The sequence below is a fragment of the Symphalangus syndactylus genome, chromosome 24 (assembly GCF_028878055.3).
Source record: "Symphalangus syndactylus isolate Jambi chromosome 24, NHGRI_mSymSyn1-v2.1_pri, whole genome shotgun sequence".
In the NCBI taxonomy this organism is placed as follows: domain Eukaryota; kingdom Metazoa; phylum Chordata; class Mammalia; order Primates; family Hylobatidae; genus Symphalangus; species Symphalangus syndactylus.
The window spans coordinates 9,590,714-9,612,111 of record NC_072446.2 but is presented as its reverse complement, the minus strand read 5'-3'; the positions used below and the strand labels follow the sequence as shown (position 1 = coordinate 9,612,111).

The 21,398-nt window shown below is 57.5% G+C and overlaps 1 protein-coding gene across 1 annotated transcript; it reads right to left on the bottom strand.

The window, feature by feature from the left end:
* Positions 1-11,843: 11,843 nt before the first annotated feature.
* Positions 11,844-17,802, bottom strand: BHLHE23 (basic helix-loop-helix family member e23). Its single transcript, XM_055265452.2, has 2 exons — positions 15,924-17,802; positions 11,844-11,929 (listed from the first exon to the last, which is right to left on the bottom strand). The coding sequence occupies exon 1, from the start codon at positions 17,616-17,618 to the stop codon at positions 16,893-16,895; it is 726 nt and encodes a 241-aa protein (XP_055121427.2). The 5' UTR covers positions 17,619-17,802; the 3' UTR covers positions 11,844-11,929; positions 15,924-16,892.
* Positions 17,803-21,398: the final 3,596 nt, after the last annotated feature.

The window sequence follows — 21,398 nt, the reverse complement described above, 5'->3', positions numbered from 1 at the left end:
GAGGCGGAGGTTGCAGTGAGCCGAGATCGTACCACTGCACTCCAGCCTGGACGACTGAGCGAGATTCCATCTCAAAAAAAAAAAAAAAAAAAAAAAAAAAAGTGGTGGAAGGGACAGTGTGACTTCCACGGTGAGGCGCTGCCCGCTTTGGGAGTCCACGTGGTGAGGAACAGAGGCCGCCTGCCTGCAGCCGTGGAAACCCTCCTAGAAGTGAATCCTTCAGATGAGCCATGGCCAGCCCCTTGACAGCAATCTCCTGTGAAAACTGTCCAGCTAAGCCACACCCCAACTGGAAGTGGGTCCTTCAGATGACCAGAGCCACGGCCAGCCCCTCGACAGCAACCTCCTGTGAAAACCGCCCAGGTGAGCCACACCCCAATTCCTGTTCCTCCGATACTGTGGTCAGAGGGGTTCAAAGCAGAGTGAGTCCATCTTGAGTAGGGAGTGGGTAAAATGAGCCTCAGACCTGCTGGGCTGCACTCCCAGGGGTGAGGCATTCTGAGTCACAGGATGAGACTGGAGGTCGGCAGGACTGGTATCACAAGATGCAGGTCATAAAGATCCTGCTGATAAACAGGATGTGGTAAAGATGCTGGCCAAAACGACCAAAACCAAGATGGTGAGAAGAGTGGCCTCTGCTCACTCGCCCTGCTCATTACACACTAATTATAATACGTTAGCAGCTAAAAGACACTCCCGCCAGTGCCATGACAGTTTACAGATGCCATGGCAACGTCAGGAAGTTATGCTATATGGTCCAAAAAGGGTAGGAACCCTCAGTTCTGGGAATTGCCCACCCCTTTCCCAGAGAACTCACCAATAATCCATCCCTTGCTTAGCATATAATCAAGAAATTACCGTAAGTGACCTTAGTCAGCAGCCCACGCGGTGGCTCTGCCTATGGAGTCCCCGTTCTTTTGTTCTTTTACTTTTTAAATTTACTTTCACTTTATGGACTCGCCCCAAATTCATTCTTGCCTGAGACCCAAAAACCCTTTCTTGGGGTCTGGATCGGGACCCCTTTCCCTGCTTGTCTCCTCTGCATCAGCCCAGGCCCCACACCTGTTTCCTGGCGTGGACACGGAGGACTGAGGCCATCCTCCCAGCCACTGACACACGCCCCTTCTGGGTGGCCCGGCTGGCATCGCCTTCTCCTAGCGTTCCCGGGGTGGCCTCTAAGGTGCTTGTGACTTTCAGGGAAGCCCAGCAAGCCCACCCTCCGTGCTCTTTGGTCTGAGCATCCTGAGGTGGAGGGTGCATGACCTTTTGCTCAAGAACGCAAATGCCTGGACCACGAGAGCGTCTGTGTGTGCCAGAGAGCCGCCTCCCTGCATACTTTCCACCCCAGGCAGGGGCTGCCTCTATGGGGCCAGCAGGGAGACTTGCCTGCAGTGCCTTGGGCCCTGAGTTCCAGCTCCTCCAAAAGCAGCGGGAGGCCCTGGGTCTCCTTCACCCGCCACCACCCCACCTGCAAGAGGGGAATGAGAGCCTGGCTCCGTGGCTTGCACTGCAGAGTGCTTAGGACCTGACCCACCCAATCTCCACAGCTCTTCAGAGCCTGTGAATGTGGTAAAACGCGTGATTAGGTTAAGGGTCCCAGCGGGGAGTGCGCCGGCTGGGGGGCACTTAGTACCTGAGCCCACCCAATCTCCAACACCTCCACGACGGCGGGTCCTGAGCTGGGCTATAGAGCGATTAGTACCTCACCCACCTCATCTCCACAGCAGGGGCTGCTGAGCACTCAGTACCTGACCCCCCCAATATCCAACACCTCCACAGTGGGGGCTCCCGTGCCGGGCTGCAGAGGCCCACAGGACCACACAAGGGTCTCTGTGCCCAATTTCTGGGCACCCTGGCTGGCTGACCTGTGGGGTGGGGGCAGCTTTAATGCCATGCACACTTGATGGACTTTCATACTGACAGCTCGTCTGCCCTCTCCTCTCATTCCTCTGGGAGAAAAAACTTACACGAAAGATGTGAACGGGCCCAAGTGGAAAGGAAAGCCGCCACCCCACGAGGATGCCAAAGGGCGTGGGGGCGCACGTCCACCCTGCAGCCCAAGTTGAGGATTTTTCACGGCAGGCGCTGCTTTTGTCTTCTGGGACTGCCACCATGAAGTACCACAAACTGGGCAGCTTAAAACAAGAGAAGCTGATCCCCTCATGGTCCCAGAGGCCAGAATTCCTAAATGAAGGTGTGGGCAGGGCATGAGCCCTCCTAGGGGGATTCTCCTTGCCTCTTTCTGCATCTGGTGGTGGCTGTCAATCCCAGCTCCCATCACTGCAAGCTGTCGGCAAAGGCCAGGCAGTCAGAGATGGAACCTGGGCTGCTGCTCAGAGGAGCCGGGCTCAGTCACATGCACGATGCAGACAGTTCCCAGATCGACTAAGGAAGCAAGCAGCCAGAAGCAGTTTGCAACAGGCTGTCATTCTGCTTTTAGGGAAGGGATATTTACTCAGATACACAATGTCTCCGTAGGCAGATGAGAAACCAGCCACTGCACGGCTTCTGAGGAAGGTGCTTGTCCCGGCAGGCAGGAGGACAGGGAGGCCCGATTCCCGGAGCTGCATCTCTATGGAAACCGTCCTCCGCCACTGGGAACGTTCTTAACAGAAGAAAATACCCATAGTGGCCTGAGTGGTAGCCCCCAAGAAGGTAGGTCCACACCCTAATCTTCAGAGCCTGTGAATGTGGTAAAACACGTAATTAGGTTAAGGGTCCCAAGAAAAGGGGCTTATCCTGGATCACCAGAGGGGCCCCTGATGCCATTACCTGTGGCATGGTCTGGCTCTGTGTCCCCACTCAAATCTCATGTTGAATTGTGATCCTGAGTGTTGGAGGTGGGGCCTGGTGGGAGGTGGTTGGACCATGGGGGTGGCTTCTAATGGCTTCTAACCATCCCTGAGTGCTGTCTCATGATAGAATTCTCACGAGATCTGGTGGTTTGAAAGTGCGCGTGCCCCCACGCCCCACTCTCTCTTTCTCCTGCTCCAGCCATGTAGGACGCCCTGGCTTCCCCTACGCCTTCCGCCATGACTGTAAGTTTCCTGAGGCTTCCCCAGCCACGCTTCTTGTACAGCTTGGGGAACCATAGCCAATTAAACCTCTTTTCTTTATAAACTACCCAGTCTCAGGTAGTTCTTTATAGCAATGTGAGAACTACTAATACAACATACGTCCTTTTTTTTTTTTTTTTTTTTGAGACAGTTGAGACAGGGTCTTGCTCTGTTGCCCAGGCTGGAGTGCAGTGGCACCATTGTAGCTCATTTGCTGCAGCCGAACCCCTCCGGGCTCAGGCGATCCTCCTACCTCAGTCTCCTGAGTAGCTGGGACCACAGGTGTGTACCACCACACCTGGCCTGCATGCATCCTTAGAAGAGAGAGGCAGGGGAGTTTGGGGACAAATGCACACAGAGGAGAAGGTGATGTGAAGACAGATGGGGCCATGTCACCTGTGTGCACAGCAATGCTCTGACTCATGCTCTGGCCTGCCCGTGCTGAGGGATCCCACAGGGAAACCCATGCCTCTCCCATGAGATAGAAACTGGCCATCTCCTCTCCAAATGGAGATTGGACAGACTCGGTTCCACAGATAGGAGCGCGGGCAGCAGCAGCTAAACCGGGCCTGTCTCCACCTCCCACACAGGCAGCAGTGTCCAGACGGAAGTGTGGAAGTGTGTGCCCCTGGGTGTGTGTGCAGACGTGTACACACGTGTATGGATGTGACCATCGGGTACTGGGATGAAGGGGCCAAGAGGGATGGAGGAAGAGGAGGGTGCTAAGAAGTGGGTCTGTCATGGGCCTAGCTTGCTGTGCAGCTTGACTGGGGTTCAAGGTACACCCCTCTCCTCGCCAGGCATGGCTGGCTTCACCATGCATGACCTGAGCAGCTGCCCAGGGCCCTGTGATGAGAAGGGACCTCTGCTTGGTTTCATTCTCCGAAGTTGCCATATTGAAATCTTCAACAGTTTTGGAACAAGGGCCCCATATTTTCATTTTGTGCTGGGACCGCAAATTCTGTAGCCAGTCCTGCCCCCAGGAAACTCATTGGAAAGGTGTTTACATCATCCTTTGGAGGAAGGGCAGCAGGGCAGGGTCACCCCTGGAATTTTGGTTGCATTTAATAACTGCAACAGCATTTAAGGTGCTGGCAGCTGTAGGAGTTTACCTGGTTAGTGTGGCAGGGGAGGCTGGGAGCAGGGGAGGCTGGGAGGCGGGGAGGATGGGAGGTGGGGAAGCTGGGAGCAGGAGAGGCTGGGAGGCAGGGGAGGGTGGCCAGATGTTGCAAGTAAGAACACAGAATGCCCCCAGTTAACTTTGAGTTTCAGATAAATATAAATACATTTGTAGGGTAAATATGCCCCATGCAACACTTGGGACCTAGTCACTGTTTTTGAATCTGGCACCTCAGCTGGGGGTGTTCGGCCAGGTGGGCAGGGAATCCCAGGGGGTTCCAGGCGGGCTTTGTCCGTGGGCACCGAGTGGGGGGCCTTTGCCTGTAGCAGACCTTGGGGCCAGACCGTCGCTTCTGTGTGGAGCTGCCTGTCCTCCTGCCGTTGAGGTTCTGAGGCAGGAGTGCAGCCCCAGGCAGGCTCCTGGTCCGGAGGCATCCAGGGACCACGTCATCCCTGGAATTTTGGTTGCATTTAATAACTGTAATGTGCAGAGGAGCGGGTCAGCGTTTCAGATTAGCGCCCAGCACGTAACGAGGGCAGCTGCTTCTGTCCATCTGGAACTTGCTCTCGTCTCTCTCGGCCAAGGCTCAGCCCACAGGCCTCGCCCACTGACGCCTGCTGGTCTCCATTTAATGAGCGATTTTGGATTAAAATGGGAGTCAACAACAGGGCACAATCTACATTAAATCTCGGCAAAATGAAAATTGCGAAGATTGACTTAGGGTGTTACGGGGGAAATATAATCATAGCTCGTCCATAACATCCCACAGCGCCCGACAGATAACTGAGCTGCCTAGAGGGGGATTAGGAACCCGGGCTTGTGGAGACAGCCCCGCTGTCTGGGCCCAGCCTGGGAGGTGGCTGGGAGCAATGCACCAGGCTCCGTTTGGGGCGCTGACGTCCTGACAGCGTGACTTCCCCTGATGGAAGCACCCTAAACCCGCTTGGTCTACTAAAGGCCTGTCCATCAAGACATGAAAGAGAAAAAAGTCGAGGCAAGATCTGAGTAGGGAACCCACCTGCTGTGTTCCACCTTCTGGAGACGAAGGATGGTAAAACGCGTCTCCGGCTGGGCCCGTTCCATCTCAGGAGCTGCTGGTCTGGGCCGTCCTCATTTGCTGGTTCATCGCAAGACCGCGTGGGCCTCTTGTGACTGGTTTATATTCTGCAGTGTTTGTAGTCAGGGCTGGGGACGTCTCCAGGTTAATGCCAAGTGACAGGCAGCTTAGCGGCAGCCCTGGGGGCTGAGCTCACAGGGGCCTCCCTGGCGTCCCCTCCAGACCGTTGCTGCTGTTTCAATCCGTCAGTCCTGCAAGGGCCTGAGCTCCCAGCCGCCCCAGACCTTTCCACACCACGCAGCCTTCCCTTCGCCCGTGCGTGCCTGGCCAACTCCCTCCCCTTGCCTGTCTCCACCCTGTCAGCCCGGCGCCCGGTGTGCTGCGCTGCGGCTGGAATCTGGAGAAGTGTTTCTAGAACTGCGGGAGACAGCTGGGCTGCTTCCGAAGGGCTGCCAAGCATGCATCGCGCTGCGGATTCTCCATGTGCCCTGCTCAGCGGCCCAGAACTGCAGGCAGGATCTCGACACAGGTCCATGGATCTTTCCAGCAAAATTAAGGCCGGGCCGATCACTTCATTCCCCAAACGTCTCTTTCACATCACAGAGGCTCACGCAGGGCTCCTCCTGCAAAAATCAAGGCGGTATGTGACTTTCAGAGCTTCAGTGAGAGCCCCCGTGGGGCAGCGGAATAACAGCAACTCCCGGCCTGGCCCGCGCCAGGGTTTACGGAAACACCTCCCGCAGCTCCTCAGCCCCCCCAGTGCAGCCATGTTAGTGCTGATTGACAGTCTAGGGCACAGGGAGGGAAGGAAGACAGACTTGAAGGCCCCAGTCCCATGACTCTGTTTATGAGACATTCTGGAAAAGGCAGAACTCAGGACAGAACACAGGCCGGGGGTCACAGGGGCACAGGGGCACCAGGCTGGGGCCACAGCAGGACCTCTGGGGTGATGCAGTGTTCTCTATCTCAACTGTGGTGGGGGCCATGTGGCTGTGGTGTTTCAGAAGGCTGAATGTCACTGTACGTATGTTATACCTCAATTACGAGACAAACGATCAAATCATAGCAAAGTCCTGGACATGGAGTGTGACGCTTGCTGCACTACACTGTGTGTCCTTCCTGTCACCAAACTATACACTTAAAAACGGTTACCACAGGCTGGGCGCAGTGGCTCACGCCTGTAATCCTAGCACTTTGGGAGGCCGAGGGGGGTGGATCACGAGGTCAGGAGATCGAGACCATCCTGGCTAACACAGTGAAACCCCTGTCTCTACTAAAAATACAAAAAAATTAGCCGGGCGTGGTGGTGGGTGCCTGTAGTCCCAGCTACTCGGGAGGCTGAGGCAGGAGAATGGCGTGAACCCTGGGGGGTGGAGCCTGCAGTGAGCCGAGATTGCGCCACTGCACTCCAGCCTGGGCGACAGTGAGACTCTGTCTCAAAAAAAAAAACAAAACGGTTACCACGGTGAGATCCACGTGATGTATGTTTCACCACAATAAGAGAAAGAAAACAATCGCCTTGTGAGAGAATTCAATGCCGCCCAGAAGAACTGCCCCACGTTTCCTCCACTGCAGGCTCTTCAGGCAGAGAACCGGCTGCACCTGCCCCTTCGGCTGCCGCTCTCTAGTGAAGGACTGTGGTGCCTGTGTCACCGCCATGTGGCGTGGAGCCGCGTGACTCAGGTCCGGCTGGAGGCTGCTGCGTCTGTGGGACCACAGCTGACCCTGATGCAGTGCCCATGCGGGCCTGGAGTGGGGAGGTCCCCCCTTAAACTTCAGGACGCGGCTCAACGACGATCACTCCCCAGCAGAGAAAATGGCCGGACGGACGGGCGAGGGGAGCCGGGGCCCAGCCTGCAGGTGCAGACCTCAGCCGGCCACCTGGCGTGGAGTTTGCCAAGGACAGGGACACAGTGCCGAGGTCGGAGCCCGGGCGGAGACCTCACCCTCAGCCTGTGGGGCAGTGTGTCTGGACCACAGCAGGGCCCTGGACACGCCCCTCCCTCCCCAGCACACCAGCCTCTGAGCGCGTCTGTTCATTTGTAATTATTTTGGAAACACCTGTTCAGCTACATGATGGGGGCAAGGTGTGGGGAGCGTCCTCTTTCCACAACACATTTTGCTGCTGCAGGCTGTACAGAGGCTTAGTGACACTGCATCCTGGAGAGTCCGTCTGTCCCCTGTCCCCTCCTCTGTCCCCACAGCTGCAATCCCACACAATATCAGTTAGCCACAGCATCACCACCACCTGTGCCGGAGACGGGTCCCTCACTGATAACCAGCAGGTTTGGAGGAGCCAATTCCCCTCAGTTACCTTTTAAGCTCATTAAGCAGAAAATCAGAGCTGACTTGCTACACCCGTGCTCACTGAAAGGTGCCGACCGTTGGCCGGGCGCAGTGGCCCTCACCCACCTTCCGGAACAGCCATGAGGCAGGGGTGACCCCACCCTGGGTGAGGCTCAAGCGTTTCTCCTGGGCTGACACCCATTTCCTCCGGGCCACAGCCACGAGATGCCCTTTGGTCTCGGGACACATCTCTACACTGTAGGTCTTGCGGCGATGCTCACAGTGGGCGCAGCTGTGGTCTCAGGGGCCGACAATAAAGTTTTATTTTATTTTACTTTAATTTTTTTTTTTGAGATGAAGTCTTGCTTTGTCACCCAGGCTGGAGTGCAATGGCGTGATCTCGGCTCACCGCAACCACCGCCTCCCTGGTTCAAGCGACTCTCCTGCCTCAGCCTCCAGAGTAGCTGGGATTTGGGTGCACACCATACCCGGCTAATTTCTTTCTTGTGTTTTTAGTACAGACTGGGTTTTGCCATGTTGGCCAGGCTGGTCTCGAATTCCTGACCTCAGGTGATCTGCCTGCCTTGGCCTCCCAAAGTGCTGGGATTACAGGTGTGAGCCACTGCGCCCAGCTTGACAGTCAAGTTTTAAATCTGAGCTTTGGTGCTTTGGAAAGAGTAACCTTCTCCCCCAGCCTTGGTTTCTCCTCCTGAAAAAATGGTCAATGGTCAATGGAATCCCACAGGCCTGTTGTCTCGAGCCCACAGCTTCCATTTCGAAAGGCTCTGAAAATGGAAATGTTAAAAAAAAAAAAAGTCATTTGATAGCAAAGCCTGCCCTGGAGGGACCCGAGGCTGGGTGTGGTCTTCACCTCGCCTGCCTGTGATGGGAGTCCTCGGTTTCAGGTGGAAACAGCCGCAGCCCCTAGCTCCGGCCCCTCCCTGCCCTGGCCCTGTTGTGACTCAGTCTCGCTCCAGTTTCCCTCCCTGGGGGAGAAAGCCTGAAGGGAGACATGGCTGAAGGACCCCCACACTGAGGACAGGCCATCATCCTCCCTGGTGCTCCCTTCTCCTTGCCCTCCTCTGTCTGTGTCTGGATTCAGGGAGGCTCCACGTGCCTCTGGCTGTGACGTCTGCGAGTGGGGTGTGCCCTGGATGCCACGCAGCCTTCCTGCTGGGCAATGAGAACGCGCTGGCCTGCCCCCGGCTTCCCCTCCCTCTCTGTGCTCACCCCTCCGACGGGCACAGGAGCAGCACGGGGAAGCCGGGTGCACTCAGAGTTGGGGACAGCCCAGGAACCTCCCACGCTCCGATTCTCTCTTCTCCTTCCAGAAAGAGTTACAGGGCCTGACCTCTGGGGCACCCAACTCACTGTGTTTGCCAGGGCTTTCCAGGGTTTAAGAAAGACTGAAAGGGCTGTGTCCTGGGAATTGGAATGGCGGCTCCCATCTCACCTCGGTGAAACACACAAGGCAAACTCGGCAGAAAGGGAAGGAGAGCCCCAGAGATCTCTCAGGGCCGGGGGCGGAGGGACGTGGGGGCAGCAGGGCTGTCCTGGCAGGTCAGAGTTGGGCTGTAACAGGATGAAGGTGAGGGGGCTGGAAACCCACACAGAAAGAGAGCTGTATGCAGCACCACACCACAAACATGCTCATATATGCATACACGTGCACGCACCCCACATGTATGCATACACACCACATATATGCATACAAATGCACACCCGTGTATGCACACACATGCCAAACACATGCGCACATCCCCCACATGCATGCACACACACCCCACATATGCACACACCCCACATGCATGAACACACCCCTTCACATATGCACACATATGCACATACCACACATATGCACACCGCACATATGCACCCCCACACACATGCATGCACACACACCACACATCCACACACATGCACACCCCCCACATACATACAAACCACACATGCACACACACGCACACATACCACATATGGACACATGCACACACACATCATATAGGCACACGTGTCCACACAGGCACACCACATGGACACACACATATAGCACACACAGACACACACAGACACACCCACAAGTTTGGGTAACACACTTGGGCAGAGATAATTTTTGCCCCATCTGATGTCTGCCTGTCTCAAGACTAGGGTGACGACAGGCGGTCAGTTGCCCCACCAGGGCCAGTCTTTTCTTTCCAGACCGGCCAGGCCTTCCCCAAGCCAGATGAAACCAGCACCTACCTGGGCTGGGGGCGGTGACCAGGGGCTTGAGACCCGCTATACATGTGGGATAGTTTTAAAAGCATGGGTTGATGGTTAGGGGAGCAGAGCTACCCAGACAAGAGGAGGTGCACTGCAGAAGCACCCCATCTTCTGCAGAGAGTGTTGAGGGAGGAGGAGGAGGGGGGAGGGGAAGGGGAGAGGAAAGAGGGGAGGGCGAGCCCAATGCTTTTCCTTCTGTTAGTGCCCTGGAAGCTGCTAAAGTAGAAGGCAGGAGAGCAGACAGCTTTGGATGCATCTGCTCATTCTGGACACACCGCTGATGCCACCACCCTGAGGGCGGATCCAGGGTAAAAGCAGGGGAGTGCTCTTTTCTTCCTGACAGCAGGTGAAGACACTTATTTTGGAAACCCAGATTCCTGAATGTGAAATCAACATCTTCCCGTTTGTCTATGGTGCTTGAAATGAAAGCGAGGGCTTCAGCGACTTCTCAGCTCAGGGCTGTGGGAACACTCTCTCCGGCAGGTGTCACCAACTTCTCAGCTCAGGGCCGTGGGGACTCTCTCCGGCAGGTGGGATGGTTCTGCTCAGGGGCTTGGTTACTGTGGGGTCTGGAGGAGAATAAGCTTCTCCCCTCCGTTTCTTCCACTAGCAGCCTGGGCCTGTTGGCACTCACTGGCTCATAGTTGGTGGGTTTCTGAATCCCAGTCCCTAAAGCTGTGGGTGTGTTCGTGTACGGAACACCCTTGCGACGAGTCTCTCGCCAGTTTGCATTACGTGGACCCACCGGGACGCGATGCCCCAGGAGTCCACTGGGCTGTAGAGGATGGTTTTGTTTCCGTGCATGAAATGCAGAGACCGTCTGACCCTGTAACTTTGGTAACTTTGGTGTCATCCGTGGTTGGAAAGCAGGAAGTGCTGGGGGCCAGAAGCAGCTCCAGGTGCCGAGAGCACACAGAGGCTGTGGATGACGGTGACAAAAATGCGTCCTGTCAGGTGCCTTGTGGCCATCAGAGAGCATCGTGGGTCCTGTCTGTGTCTCAGGGTTTGCGGCCACAGATCCAGATTGGTGCAGGCCTCATTAGGACAGCAAGGGCAGTCCACGTGCACGGGGAGATTGGCCTCACGTCAGGGTGAATCGGGGGTCCCGGGAGAGCAACTGACTGTGGGCTCATTACTTTTGACAGAACCCAGCTTGGAGGCAAAACGAGGCTGGCTAGGAAGAGGTGCAGACATTCTCTGAGGCACACTTTAGCCAAGATCATGGTCCTATGTCCAGGGGCCCCAGGTGGGGCAGGCATGCATGGTGGCGCCGTGTGTCTCGGGCAACAGCGACCATTGGCAGGCCCGTGCGCCACTCTGCGGTTTCTGACCACCGTGGCCTCCAGAAACGCAGAGCCACAGAGGCTGCTGGCCTGCAAGGGTGGCTCTCGGAGGATGCCCACAGATGCCTGGGCAAAGACACACCAGGGAAGGACAGAGACGGGAGAGGCCACAGCGGCGTGCGGTGTGCTCAGAGACCCCCTTCCACGCATGCCCCTCAGAGGGGCTCCTCCTCTTATGTTAACTTCAAGGATAATTGTGACCGTCTTTCCATTCAGCTACTACACAACAGCTTTTACACATTTATGTGAGTAAATATGCCTCAGGCATGGCAGACTGGAAATAACACAGCATAAATCACTTTTTACAGCAAGTAAAACAGTTGAATCAAAGGTGACTTTGCTAACTGTTTGAACCTTTTCTGCATTTGGAGTAGCACAGGTTTTGTCCCTTTGGGATTAAATTTGCAAATGCATATCAACTTTCTGATTTTATGAAACAGACTTTGGTTGGAGTATTGGAACACGGTATCCAGGGTTATGAGTTCAAAGAGGTAATTGTTGGAGAGATAATTTAATACATCACAAATCCCTCTATTTCTATCTCTTCAAATGGGATGCCAAAAGCGATTAAAGGCTAAAAACGTACCACAAACAAATTCACATTAGAAAATTGCTGTAATCATTCTCTGCTGGATTAACCAGGGTTTAGGAGCCTCTGGTGGCTGGTTCCAACAGGAGGTCTTTTGGAGAGCGATGGTGAAGCCAGGGTGGCTTTGGGGTTGAAGACGGTTTGTGCATTTCACCCATCCTTTTAGGAGAACGGTGTTGTCCTTTACGAAGAGGTGCCTCTTCTCCTGTTCCCATCCTGCAAGGGAAACAGACACGCGCATTTGGTAAAGTAAGCGTCTGTAAAGCAAGCGGCTGGTCATTGGCTTAACCATAAGGTAAAACAAAGTTCCCCAATGAGTCTAGTGACAGCTGCACACATGAAAAAAAAAAATCCCATGGTTGGGATGAAATTATCAGCTAAAGGAGCTGTTGGAACCCGGCGTGCCTGGCCAACCAGGGTCTGTCCGTGAACTTCTGTGGGCTGGATGGACCCAGTGGCACCGGACAGGCCCTAGGGGTGGAGCTGGAGCCGAGGCAGTTCTGCCCTGAGATAGGAGGCAGATCGCCCGGTACTGAAAACCGGGGATGCAGTTTTAGGTGAGTGAATTTCTTAACTGGGGGAAGCAAAGCTCTTTGTAACGTATACTGGGCACCAGTGGAACCAAAAGTGCTCGGGCCACAGTGCCTCACCCAGGGGTGGGAAAGTCCTTGGCAGCTTGGTTTCAGGCAGGAAACTGCGTGTTAAGGGCTGCCTTGTCTGAAGTACGCTGACCACAGGGCATCCAAATGCGTGGAAATGCGGAAGCGTCTGTCTCTTTAAGAAATGAAAGGCTGGGCGCGGTGGCTCACGCCTATAATCCCAGCACTTCGGGAGGCTGAGGCGGGTGGACCATGAGGTCAGGTGTTCCGAGACCAGCCTGACCAACATGGTGAAACCCCATCTCTGCTAAAAATACAAAAAAATTAGCTGGACGTGGTGGCGGGCGCCTCTCAGCTACTCAGGAGGCTGAGGCAGAATTGCTTGAACCCGGGAGGTGGAGGTTGCAGTGAGCCGAGATCACACCACTGCACTCCAGCCTGGGCAACAGAGCAAGACTCTGTCTCAAAAAAAAAAAAAAAGAAATGAAAAAAGGAGAGGCCCTGTGAACCCCGTTTGTTTTCTAACCTGCTGGGCCCTCTATTTTTACCCAGCAAGCTGGAGAGTCCCTGGGGAGCAAGGAAGCAGGCATGGCCATCAGTGCATGAAGGCAAGAGTGGGACCTAGGTCAGGCAACCTGCGTCTCCTGACCCCACGAGGGACTCTTACAGAGCCACTGGGCTCGGAGAAGCCTGCCCCAAGCTCCCACAAACTAGGCTTCACAAAGGGACCCCTTTCCAAAGAGAGGCCAAGCCATCAAGAGAATGGGTCTTGGCCGGGCGCGGTGGCTCACGCCTGTAATCCCAGCACTTTGGGAGGCTGAGGCAAGTGGATCACTCAGGAGTTCAAGACCAGCCTGGGCAACATGGCAAAACACCGTCTCTACTAAAAACACACAAATTAGCTGAGCGTGGTGGCACTCGTCTATAATCTCAGTTACTCAGGAGACTGAGGCAGAAGAACAGCTTGAACCCAGGAGGCAGAGGTTGTAGTGAGCAGAGATCGCATCACAGCACTTCAGCCTGGGCAACAGAGTGAGACTCCATCTCAAAAAAAAAAAAAAAAAAGAACAGGTCTTGATCTGTGAGTCGCTCAAGCAGCAGCCAGCAGGGCCCACACCTTTACTCTGTGGCCTTGTAATCCGCTGTCTCCTGTTTCCTAGGCTTGGGTGTGGTTGGCGCGTGTGAGGCTGGAGGGGCATGTGGACCCAGTGACTCAGTGGGTACAGCCTCTGCCTTTCCTGCTGCCGGCCTGGGCCCCAGCCATAGCCCCAGCTCCAGCCGGCACTCTGGAGAAAGGCTCGATGAATCAGGATTGGAAAAGAAACAAGGATGGGGCATTTCCTATTTGCCCAGCTCTAGAATGGACTCCCTGAGTCCACGGGCATTTCCTGGTTATTATTAAACAAAGAGAAAGAAGCAGGGAGCGCTTTGTATGCTTGGCGTTTTCACGGCCGAGAGCTGCAAAACCCGAGGCTGCCAAACCACGCGTGGCCACTGAGCACTGAAACGCGTTGAAACATGGCTGGTACGAACTGAGCTGGGCTTTAAGTGCAAAACACATGCTGGAACTTGAAGACTTAGTGCCAAAGAAAGTAAAATATCGAATAACTTTAAATATTGATGACACACTGAAATGATGTTTTGGATGTATTGGGATAAGTATTAAGTTATCAATAAAAATAATTTCATCTGCTTCTATTTCCTTTTTTAATATGGCCAGTTGAAAATGTAAAATTCTACACATGACCACATTCTCTCCCTACAGCAACACTGGTCACAGGGGGTGGTGTGACCACCTCGGTTCTGGGGACTTGGCCTCCCACCTCCCACAGCCTGCACATTTCTACCTAGAAGGAATTTAAAGGTGAGCATCTCAGCCAGACGTGGTGGCTCAGCCTATAATCCCAGCACTTGGGAGGCCGAGGCAGGCAGATCACTTGAGGTCAGGAGTTCAAGACCAGCCTGGCCAACATGATGAAGCCCCATCTCTACGAAAAAATACAAAAATTAGCCAGACGTGGTGGTGCACATCTGTAGTCTCACCTATTAGGGAGGCTGAGGCAGAAGAATCGCTTGAATCCGGGAGACAGAGGCTGCAGTGAGCCAAGCCAAGACGGTGCCACTGCACTCCAGCCTCCGTGATGGAGCGAGACTCTGCCCTAAAAACAAAACAAAACAAAACACGGTGAGCGTCTTGAAAAGCTCAGCTGGAAGCAAAGCTCTTTCGTGTTTGGTTCCTACCTGAGTGTTGGGGGAAGGGTGGCTCCTGGTGGGTGGTGACCGTGAAGTTCCTTCCGGGTGATCCGCAGCCATTCTCAACACACCTGCAGGAGCACAGCTGTCAGAGAAAACACGAGCAGCCCCCGACGTTTCTTGGGAGCCACGGGCTTGCACAGGCACCCGCGTGGGTTCTACTTTGCTGTTTGCCAGATGTGGGCACACAGGCCGTGGAGGGCTGTCTTGGAATGAGAAGATCCTTGGGCAAATCTGAGAAAGGCCAAATGACACTGTGATTGCCCAGGTGGCTTCACGGGCAGCCACTGCAGAGAAGGCGAGATAATTCTTCTCTGAAACACTACACTCCGCTCAGGCCAAGTGAGAGGCACGCAGACGTTTGTGGAACAGTAGACAGACGGCTTTGTCATGTACAAAAAAGTTTAAATGTAACTTGAATTTTTATTTAAATTATCGGAAGAATTTGTGATTAGTGAAGTGTTTCTTTCAAAAACTTACTCTCCACCCAAAGAGAGAGAGATTTTTTTCCTCTGCCCTTTTCCTTATGATTTCACACATTTGCTATAATAAGTGGTTGCTTTTGGATGAGTTTTAGCGTCTCGGAGACTCTTCAGACTCTAGTTTCGAGTGGACGCAATTATCTGAAAATTGAAATTATGGTGAATTCAGCTACAAATGAACACTATTTCACTTGATATTAAAATTTAACCATACTATTTTTTATAAAATACATGGAAATAAAATGCTTTATTCTCAATATAAATTATGTACCAGTGTCTCCGATTTTAACCAGAATAAACACTCCTGTTTCAAATTCTGATAAGCAGGTAATTTATTCAAATCACGTTGAAATGACCCTAGAAGTGAAGGGCATTTGAGTTTCCAGCTTTCCCACTTTATCTAAAAGGGGAAAAACGGTGTCTGGCACTCAGCTTTTCAAATGTGCAAAACCGATAAACTAGTCTGTTAGGGGAAAAAAAAAAGACAATGAAGAAATAAAAGTGGAAATTAGCAGAAACCAGTATTAGGCATATGTCTTCATGAATAAGACTTAATCATACACTTCATTTTGCAAGTACAGAAGGTCCTCTGGAATGCATTAATCAAAGTTAAACGCTGTAGACAGGCGCGTTGCAGGGCGGCGGCCCTCTCCCCTTGGCATTACCGACAGCCGAGGAAATTGGGTTAATAAAGCCGGATACTGCGGCGGGGCCGCGGGGCGTAAACCGGCGCGGACAGCTGGGTCCCCAGGGGCACCCTGCCCGGCTCCCTGGACCCTGGATGGTGGCAGAGCTGGGAGCTGCGCAGGACGGGCACTGCGCAGCGCATCTCCGTTCACAGCCGGCGGGGCGCGGGGCCCGCAGCAGCTTACTCACCCGTAGCCCGGCCTCCTCCCTCGGAAGGGCGAGGGGATCGGTGGGGAGGGGGTTTGCTGGACACCAGGGCTAGATGGGGCCCTCCCCTGACCGTCAGGGTTAAGTAGGGCGCGGGCTGTGAGGACCCTCCTCCACGCAGCCCCCGAGGCAGAGGGCCCGCAAAGCGGTCTCCATCCAACTCCACCCCGCTGACGTCCCAGGCAGGGGATGGCGGCGGTGCGGGGGGCCAGGGGACGTTTAGGGGACAAATTCCTCAGACTTTGAGGCAGCTGGCGACGACGTCCACTTCCCAGTAGAACAAACTCCTACTTGGAAAAGGCCAAAAGCTCTTCGCCCGGGGTCTTCCTGCCCCCGGGGTCCAGCTCCTCTGCAGACGACCATCGTGGGCTCTCCGCAGGGCTGCGGAGTCTCGGAGCCACCGAGGTGGGAGGTGCCGGCCACGCGCGTCCTCAGGAACAGAGCACTGCCCTGCAGTTTAGCACGAAGGGCGGGCTGGAGCGGGAGCGCGAGGCCCACTGCGAGAGGATCAGGAGCCAGTAAGTCCGGCTTTGCTTCGTCTCCACCCTTCGTGCGCCTCCGGCCAGGACCGCCTGTCCGGAATCTGACCAGTGCCCGTCCTCGCCGTGGCCCTGGGACCCCGCGGTGGTCTTCTTTTGGGGGCGAGCGGCAGTGCCCGAAGGATGCTCTACCCACCCCCGTTCCTAGACTTGCTGGGTCCCGACAGTACCCAGTGGGTGCCGCGAGTTCCCGGGCGCAGTGTCCGGCGTCCGGCTCTCGAGCTCAATCCCGCGCCCCGACGGCCTTGGCGCTTCCCGCTGCGCCAAACTGTTCACCGCGCACAGGCTGGAAGCGAAGTCGGGCCGCCTCCTCCCGGTCTGCAGGGTCCCAATAGGCCTTTCCTGTCCGGGCAGAGCGACACTCACAGGGGCGATCGGAGGACGCGTGCGGGAGGGGCGCGGGCCCGCGCGGTCACGGCTTCTCGTGACAGTGTTTGCAAAGCGCGGAGGGCGTCCCGGAGAAGGCGGCGCACTTGTCAGGGCAGGGCCCCAGCGCGGCGCCTGCCGAGAAGGGGCACACAGTGGCCTGGCCGAAGGGCGTCAAGGGCGCGGCGGCCACGGGCGCGGCCAGGCCCTGGCCCTGGTTGAGGAAGGCCACCAGGCGCCGCATCTCGTCCAGGGCCTGCGCCTGCATGAGGATATAGTTCTTGGCGAGCAGCAGCGTGGCGATCTTGGAGAGCTTGCGCACCGACGGGCTGTGCGCGTAGGGGATGACCGCCCGCAGCCCGTCCAGCGCGTCGTTTAGGTCGTGCATGCGCCGCCGCTCGCGCGCGTTGATGCTGAGCCGCAGGGACCGCTGCTCTCGCGGCCGCCGCCGCCCGTCCGCCGCGCTCCCTGGCCCGCGCCGCCGCCGCCGCTGCTCGAAGGCGTCGTCCTCGTCACCGCTCTGTTCGCCGCTGCTCTCTGCCGCCTGAGCTGGGGCGCGAGGTGCGGGCGCTGCGGGGAGGTCGCCGCCCGGGCCCGGAGCGCCGTAGCCGCCGGCCGCTTCGGGTCCTCGCGCCGCCGCGTAGGCGAGACCCGCAGCCGCCGCCGCGTAGCCGTGGCTCAGTGCCAGGTATGCGTCCCCCGACAGCGACTTGAGCTCGGCCATGGCCGCGCCGCCTGGGCTCGGGGGCTCGCCGGGTGGGCGGATGCTCATGCGGGTGGGCCGCCCCCGAGGCCCTCCCGAGCCCGCCGCTGCCGCTGCGATGAGGCTCCTGGCTCTGCGCGTCGGTCTGGCTTGCCTGCGGGTCCCAGAGCCTCGGCGCCCGCTGCCTCTCCCGCCTCTTCCTTCTCTCGCACCTCCTCTCCCTCCCAGCCGCGACGCGCAGGGGGCGTGATCTACCTCCCACTCGCCCCCGCTTCGGTTTTAAGCCGCGGAGGCGCCCGGTGGGACTTCGCTGCTGTCCAATCAGGGGGTCCGGGTGAGCTCCTCTTCCTGGACCCGGCTGCACCAGCGCCGCAGGCTCACAGGCCGGGGGTGGGGGCTCTGGACCTAGGGGCGGCGCGGGGCGGCGGGGTCCTGGAGCTCTCGTACTGGCTTCTCGACTCCCCGGCCGCCGCCTCCGGCTGCCCCGGGGATTCCGCCACCAAACGCACGCGTCCCACGTGGGCACCCGCCTCGGTCCGTCTTTGAGTCTGACCCCAGCGCAAGAGTCCCTGGCGACACGTAGGGGCCAGAGCGGGGGGGCGCGCAGCAATAGCAGCAGCACCAGCGCCAACACCCTGTCCCGCTGAGGGGCTGCTTCCGGTCGGGGTCAGGGTCGTGGGCGCTCTAGTGCAGCCGCGGCGCAGCGTGTACCCGGAGCCTGCACACTCCCCGCTCGGGGCGCCCTGTGGCCAGGCTTGAGGGGCAGAGTAAGAGGGAGTTTCTAGAACCTGTTGAAAAACGCCACGAGCGTTGCAGGCCGAGGAGGGCAGGAAGGTGGAGGGCAGAGCGGCCTGGGGCTCCCCGGGGTGGGAGTGGGGGCTCTGTGAGCTGCAGGACGGCCTCCTCCCTGCCAGCCGCTTCCTGGGCATCCATCAGCGAAACGCCTGAGGCCTGGTGGGCTTTCCGGGGTCCTCCGAACCCCTGGGGTCCAGCCACACTGGATGGGAATGTGGCCAGCCTCGGACTCGCCGTTTCAGTCCTTTTCCAACCCCGCATGAAGGCCAGGACCCCAGCGCTTCTCCCAGGTGGGAACCTGCCTGGAGGCCGGGCCGAGTGCTGAGGCTAGAGTGTGCTGAGGGATAGTGGCTTCTCCGGTCCTCACTTGGGTGGGAGACTGGGCCACCCTGGCCTCTGGCACGAGGTGGAGCGGCCCGACCGGCCCTTCTGTGTGACCTGGGAAGGGCCGCATACCCTCTCAGTTCTCCAGGCTCCGCCCCAGGAGGAGCCACAACGATGGGGCTGTGTGCGCAGCCCCGGGAGGGGAGTGGGAGCTGCACGTGTGTGGGGCGGATGTGCTGTCTGGAAGGTTCTGGGAACGCAGCAGTGACCCGGTGTTTCCCTGGCAGGTGCGGGGTGTGAGAAGACAGACGCATGGATAAGTCGCCGTGGGAAACTCAGGCCTTTGTCCTGGCGGAGGGGAATGAGCCTGAGGCAGCCTCTGCCGGGCTGGCGGCCTGCAGCACCGGCCTCACCCTCAGCACACGCCCGCCAGGAGCTCAGGGGCCCCGAGGATGGAAGCGTCTGTCTGAGGCGCTGTCCTGGGGCCCCACCCCGCCTTCGGGGCTGATGCATAGACCGGGAATTGGGGAGACCTGGTGTGCAGGAGGCCGCTGTGTTTGGGCCTGGGTCTGAAGAGTGAGTGGGTGTCCTTGTGGCCACGGGCCGGGGTCGGGGGAGCATTCAGGTGGCCGGAGGCGGCCTGGCACAGGGGAGGGCAGTGAGGGACCTGGGTGGGGCCGGGAGATAGAGGGGCGGGACCAGGCCTATGGGACAGTTTGAATCACGCGGGGAGTTTGGTCTTTATGGGAAGAAAGGCGCCGTGGCCATTCGGAGAGCCACTCTGGCACTGCTGCCGGGCTGGTGGGGGCCATGGGGAAGGTGGCTCCACAGGTCCCCGGAGCTGGGGGAGCAGGAGGATGGGGTTGACCAGGAGGGGAAGCTATGGGCCTGGAGAATGTCGGAGGCCCCCGAGGGGAGGTGCAGCCAGCGCTGGTCGGGAGGCCTCTGAGGGGTACGCGGTAATTGACATCACGAGTACGGGTGAGAGTGGCTAAGTGGCTTTCAAAGCGTCGGCTGGAGCAGGGTCCTCATTAAAGCCAGAGACGCTGACGCCATGGGGCTGGGGTTGGGGCTGGGCCGGGGCTTTGGGAGGTCCGAACTCCACAGCAGGGAGCCAGGGCTCTGGGCCAGTTCCCAGGCCCAGTTAATCTTCAATAGAATCGATCGACCTTGGCTCAGAGGGTTGGAGGCAGGGATGGGCAGGGGGTAAGGGGTGAGGCGCACGAAACAGCACCCGGGGGAGGCCCCTGCTGCGGCCCCTGCGGGACCAGCCACAAATTCCGGGCTTCAGCCCCGCCAGCTTCAGGGGCGGCGTTTTCGGTGCGACGCTGCCACCTGCTGGCTGGCTTGGAGATTGCACCCAGCGGCTCAGAACCCGTGTTTCTCAAGAGGAGCCGGGAGGGGTGAAAATGCGCGTTCCCAAGCCCTCCCGGATTCTGCTCAGGTGGACGCTGGGGGCTGTTTCACAGGCACCCACATGGTAGGGGAGCTGGAGGAACCTGCCGTCTCCGCCATCGAGTGCCCCTCCGAGCTGGGGTTGGACGCTGCCCGTTTGCATAGGAGCAGGTGAGCCTGGGGGGTTGAGGGCTGAGCGGGGGTCCCAGCCGATGAAGCAGCCCCGCACCTTGACCAGCTTCTCGAACCTCCTGTGGGCGAGGCTGTGGAGGGTGCGAAGCGGCTCCGCGCGGCCGAGGCGTTTACCAGGCCAGCTGCTCAGCCTTTCTGGCCTCAGTTTCCACATCTGTAAAGTGGGGTCTGTCCACAACACGTGTGGTCTAGCGACGGCCCTGTGGAGTGGGTCTGTAACTGCGGACTCACTTGTCCCGGGCTGTTCTGAACCGGTGGTTCCCCCGCCCTCCCGGGAGACAGCACCTGTGGCCGGGCAGCCGACCCTGCAGCGGCCCCTGGCTCCCACCGCGCCCTGGCCCTGGGGGTGCCCAAAGACCGGGCTGTGCTGTGGCCCGAGTGAGCACACTGTGGGCGTCACTGCTGTCCATGCTGCTGGGATTGGGGAAGGGAGGTCTGGTGGGGCACAGTGGGGGCACCAGGAGGTTAGGTTGGGTGGGGGGAGCGGGAGGGAGCCCCCGCTGGGTGGGGGGAGCGGGAGAGAGCCCCCGCTGGGTGGGGGGAGCGGGAGAGAGCCCCCGCTGGGTGGTTTTGGGCCAGCCAGCTTCTCGCCTGCAGGGCATGGTGCTAGTAACTGGAACAACCCACCCTGCCTCTCCCAGAGACGGCACCTCCTCAATGCTCCCCTTCCACAGGACCTAGGGTCTTCTAGAGATCAAAACAGGGAGGCGGAAAGAAATCCTACCAGAGGCCCCTGCCCCAACCCTGGGACCCACACTGTTTGGCTTTTAGGGACAACGCCCAGGCCCTGGGATTTGAAGACTCCACCTTTTCTTTCGTGTATATATGTGCTCTGTCAAAATGTATATCACATGAAGTTGATCGTTGTGACCATTTTCAGGTGCGCAGCCCAGGGGCATTATACACATCCACGGTGTTGTGCCGCCGACGCCCCAATCCATCTCCAGAATGTTTATATCTTCCCAAACTGTCCCCAGTAACCCCTGCTCCCCTCCTCCCCTACCCGCTGGAAACCACGACTCCGTCGCCCACCTCTGCATTTGACTGCTCCAAGTACCTCAGAAAATGACCTCATGCGGTCTCCGCACGTTCACGTCCGGCTTGTTTATTTCCAGCGTTTGGCCCGTGGGAGCGATGAGCGCA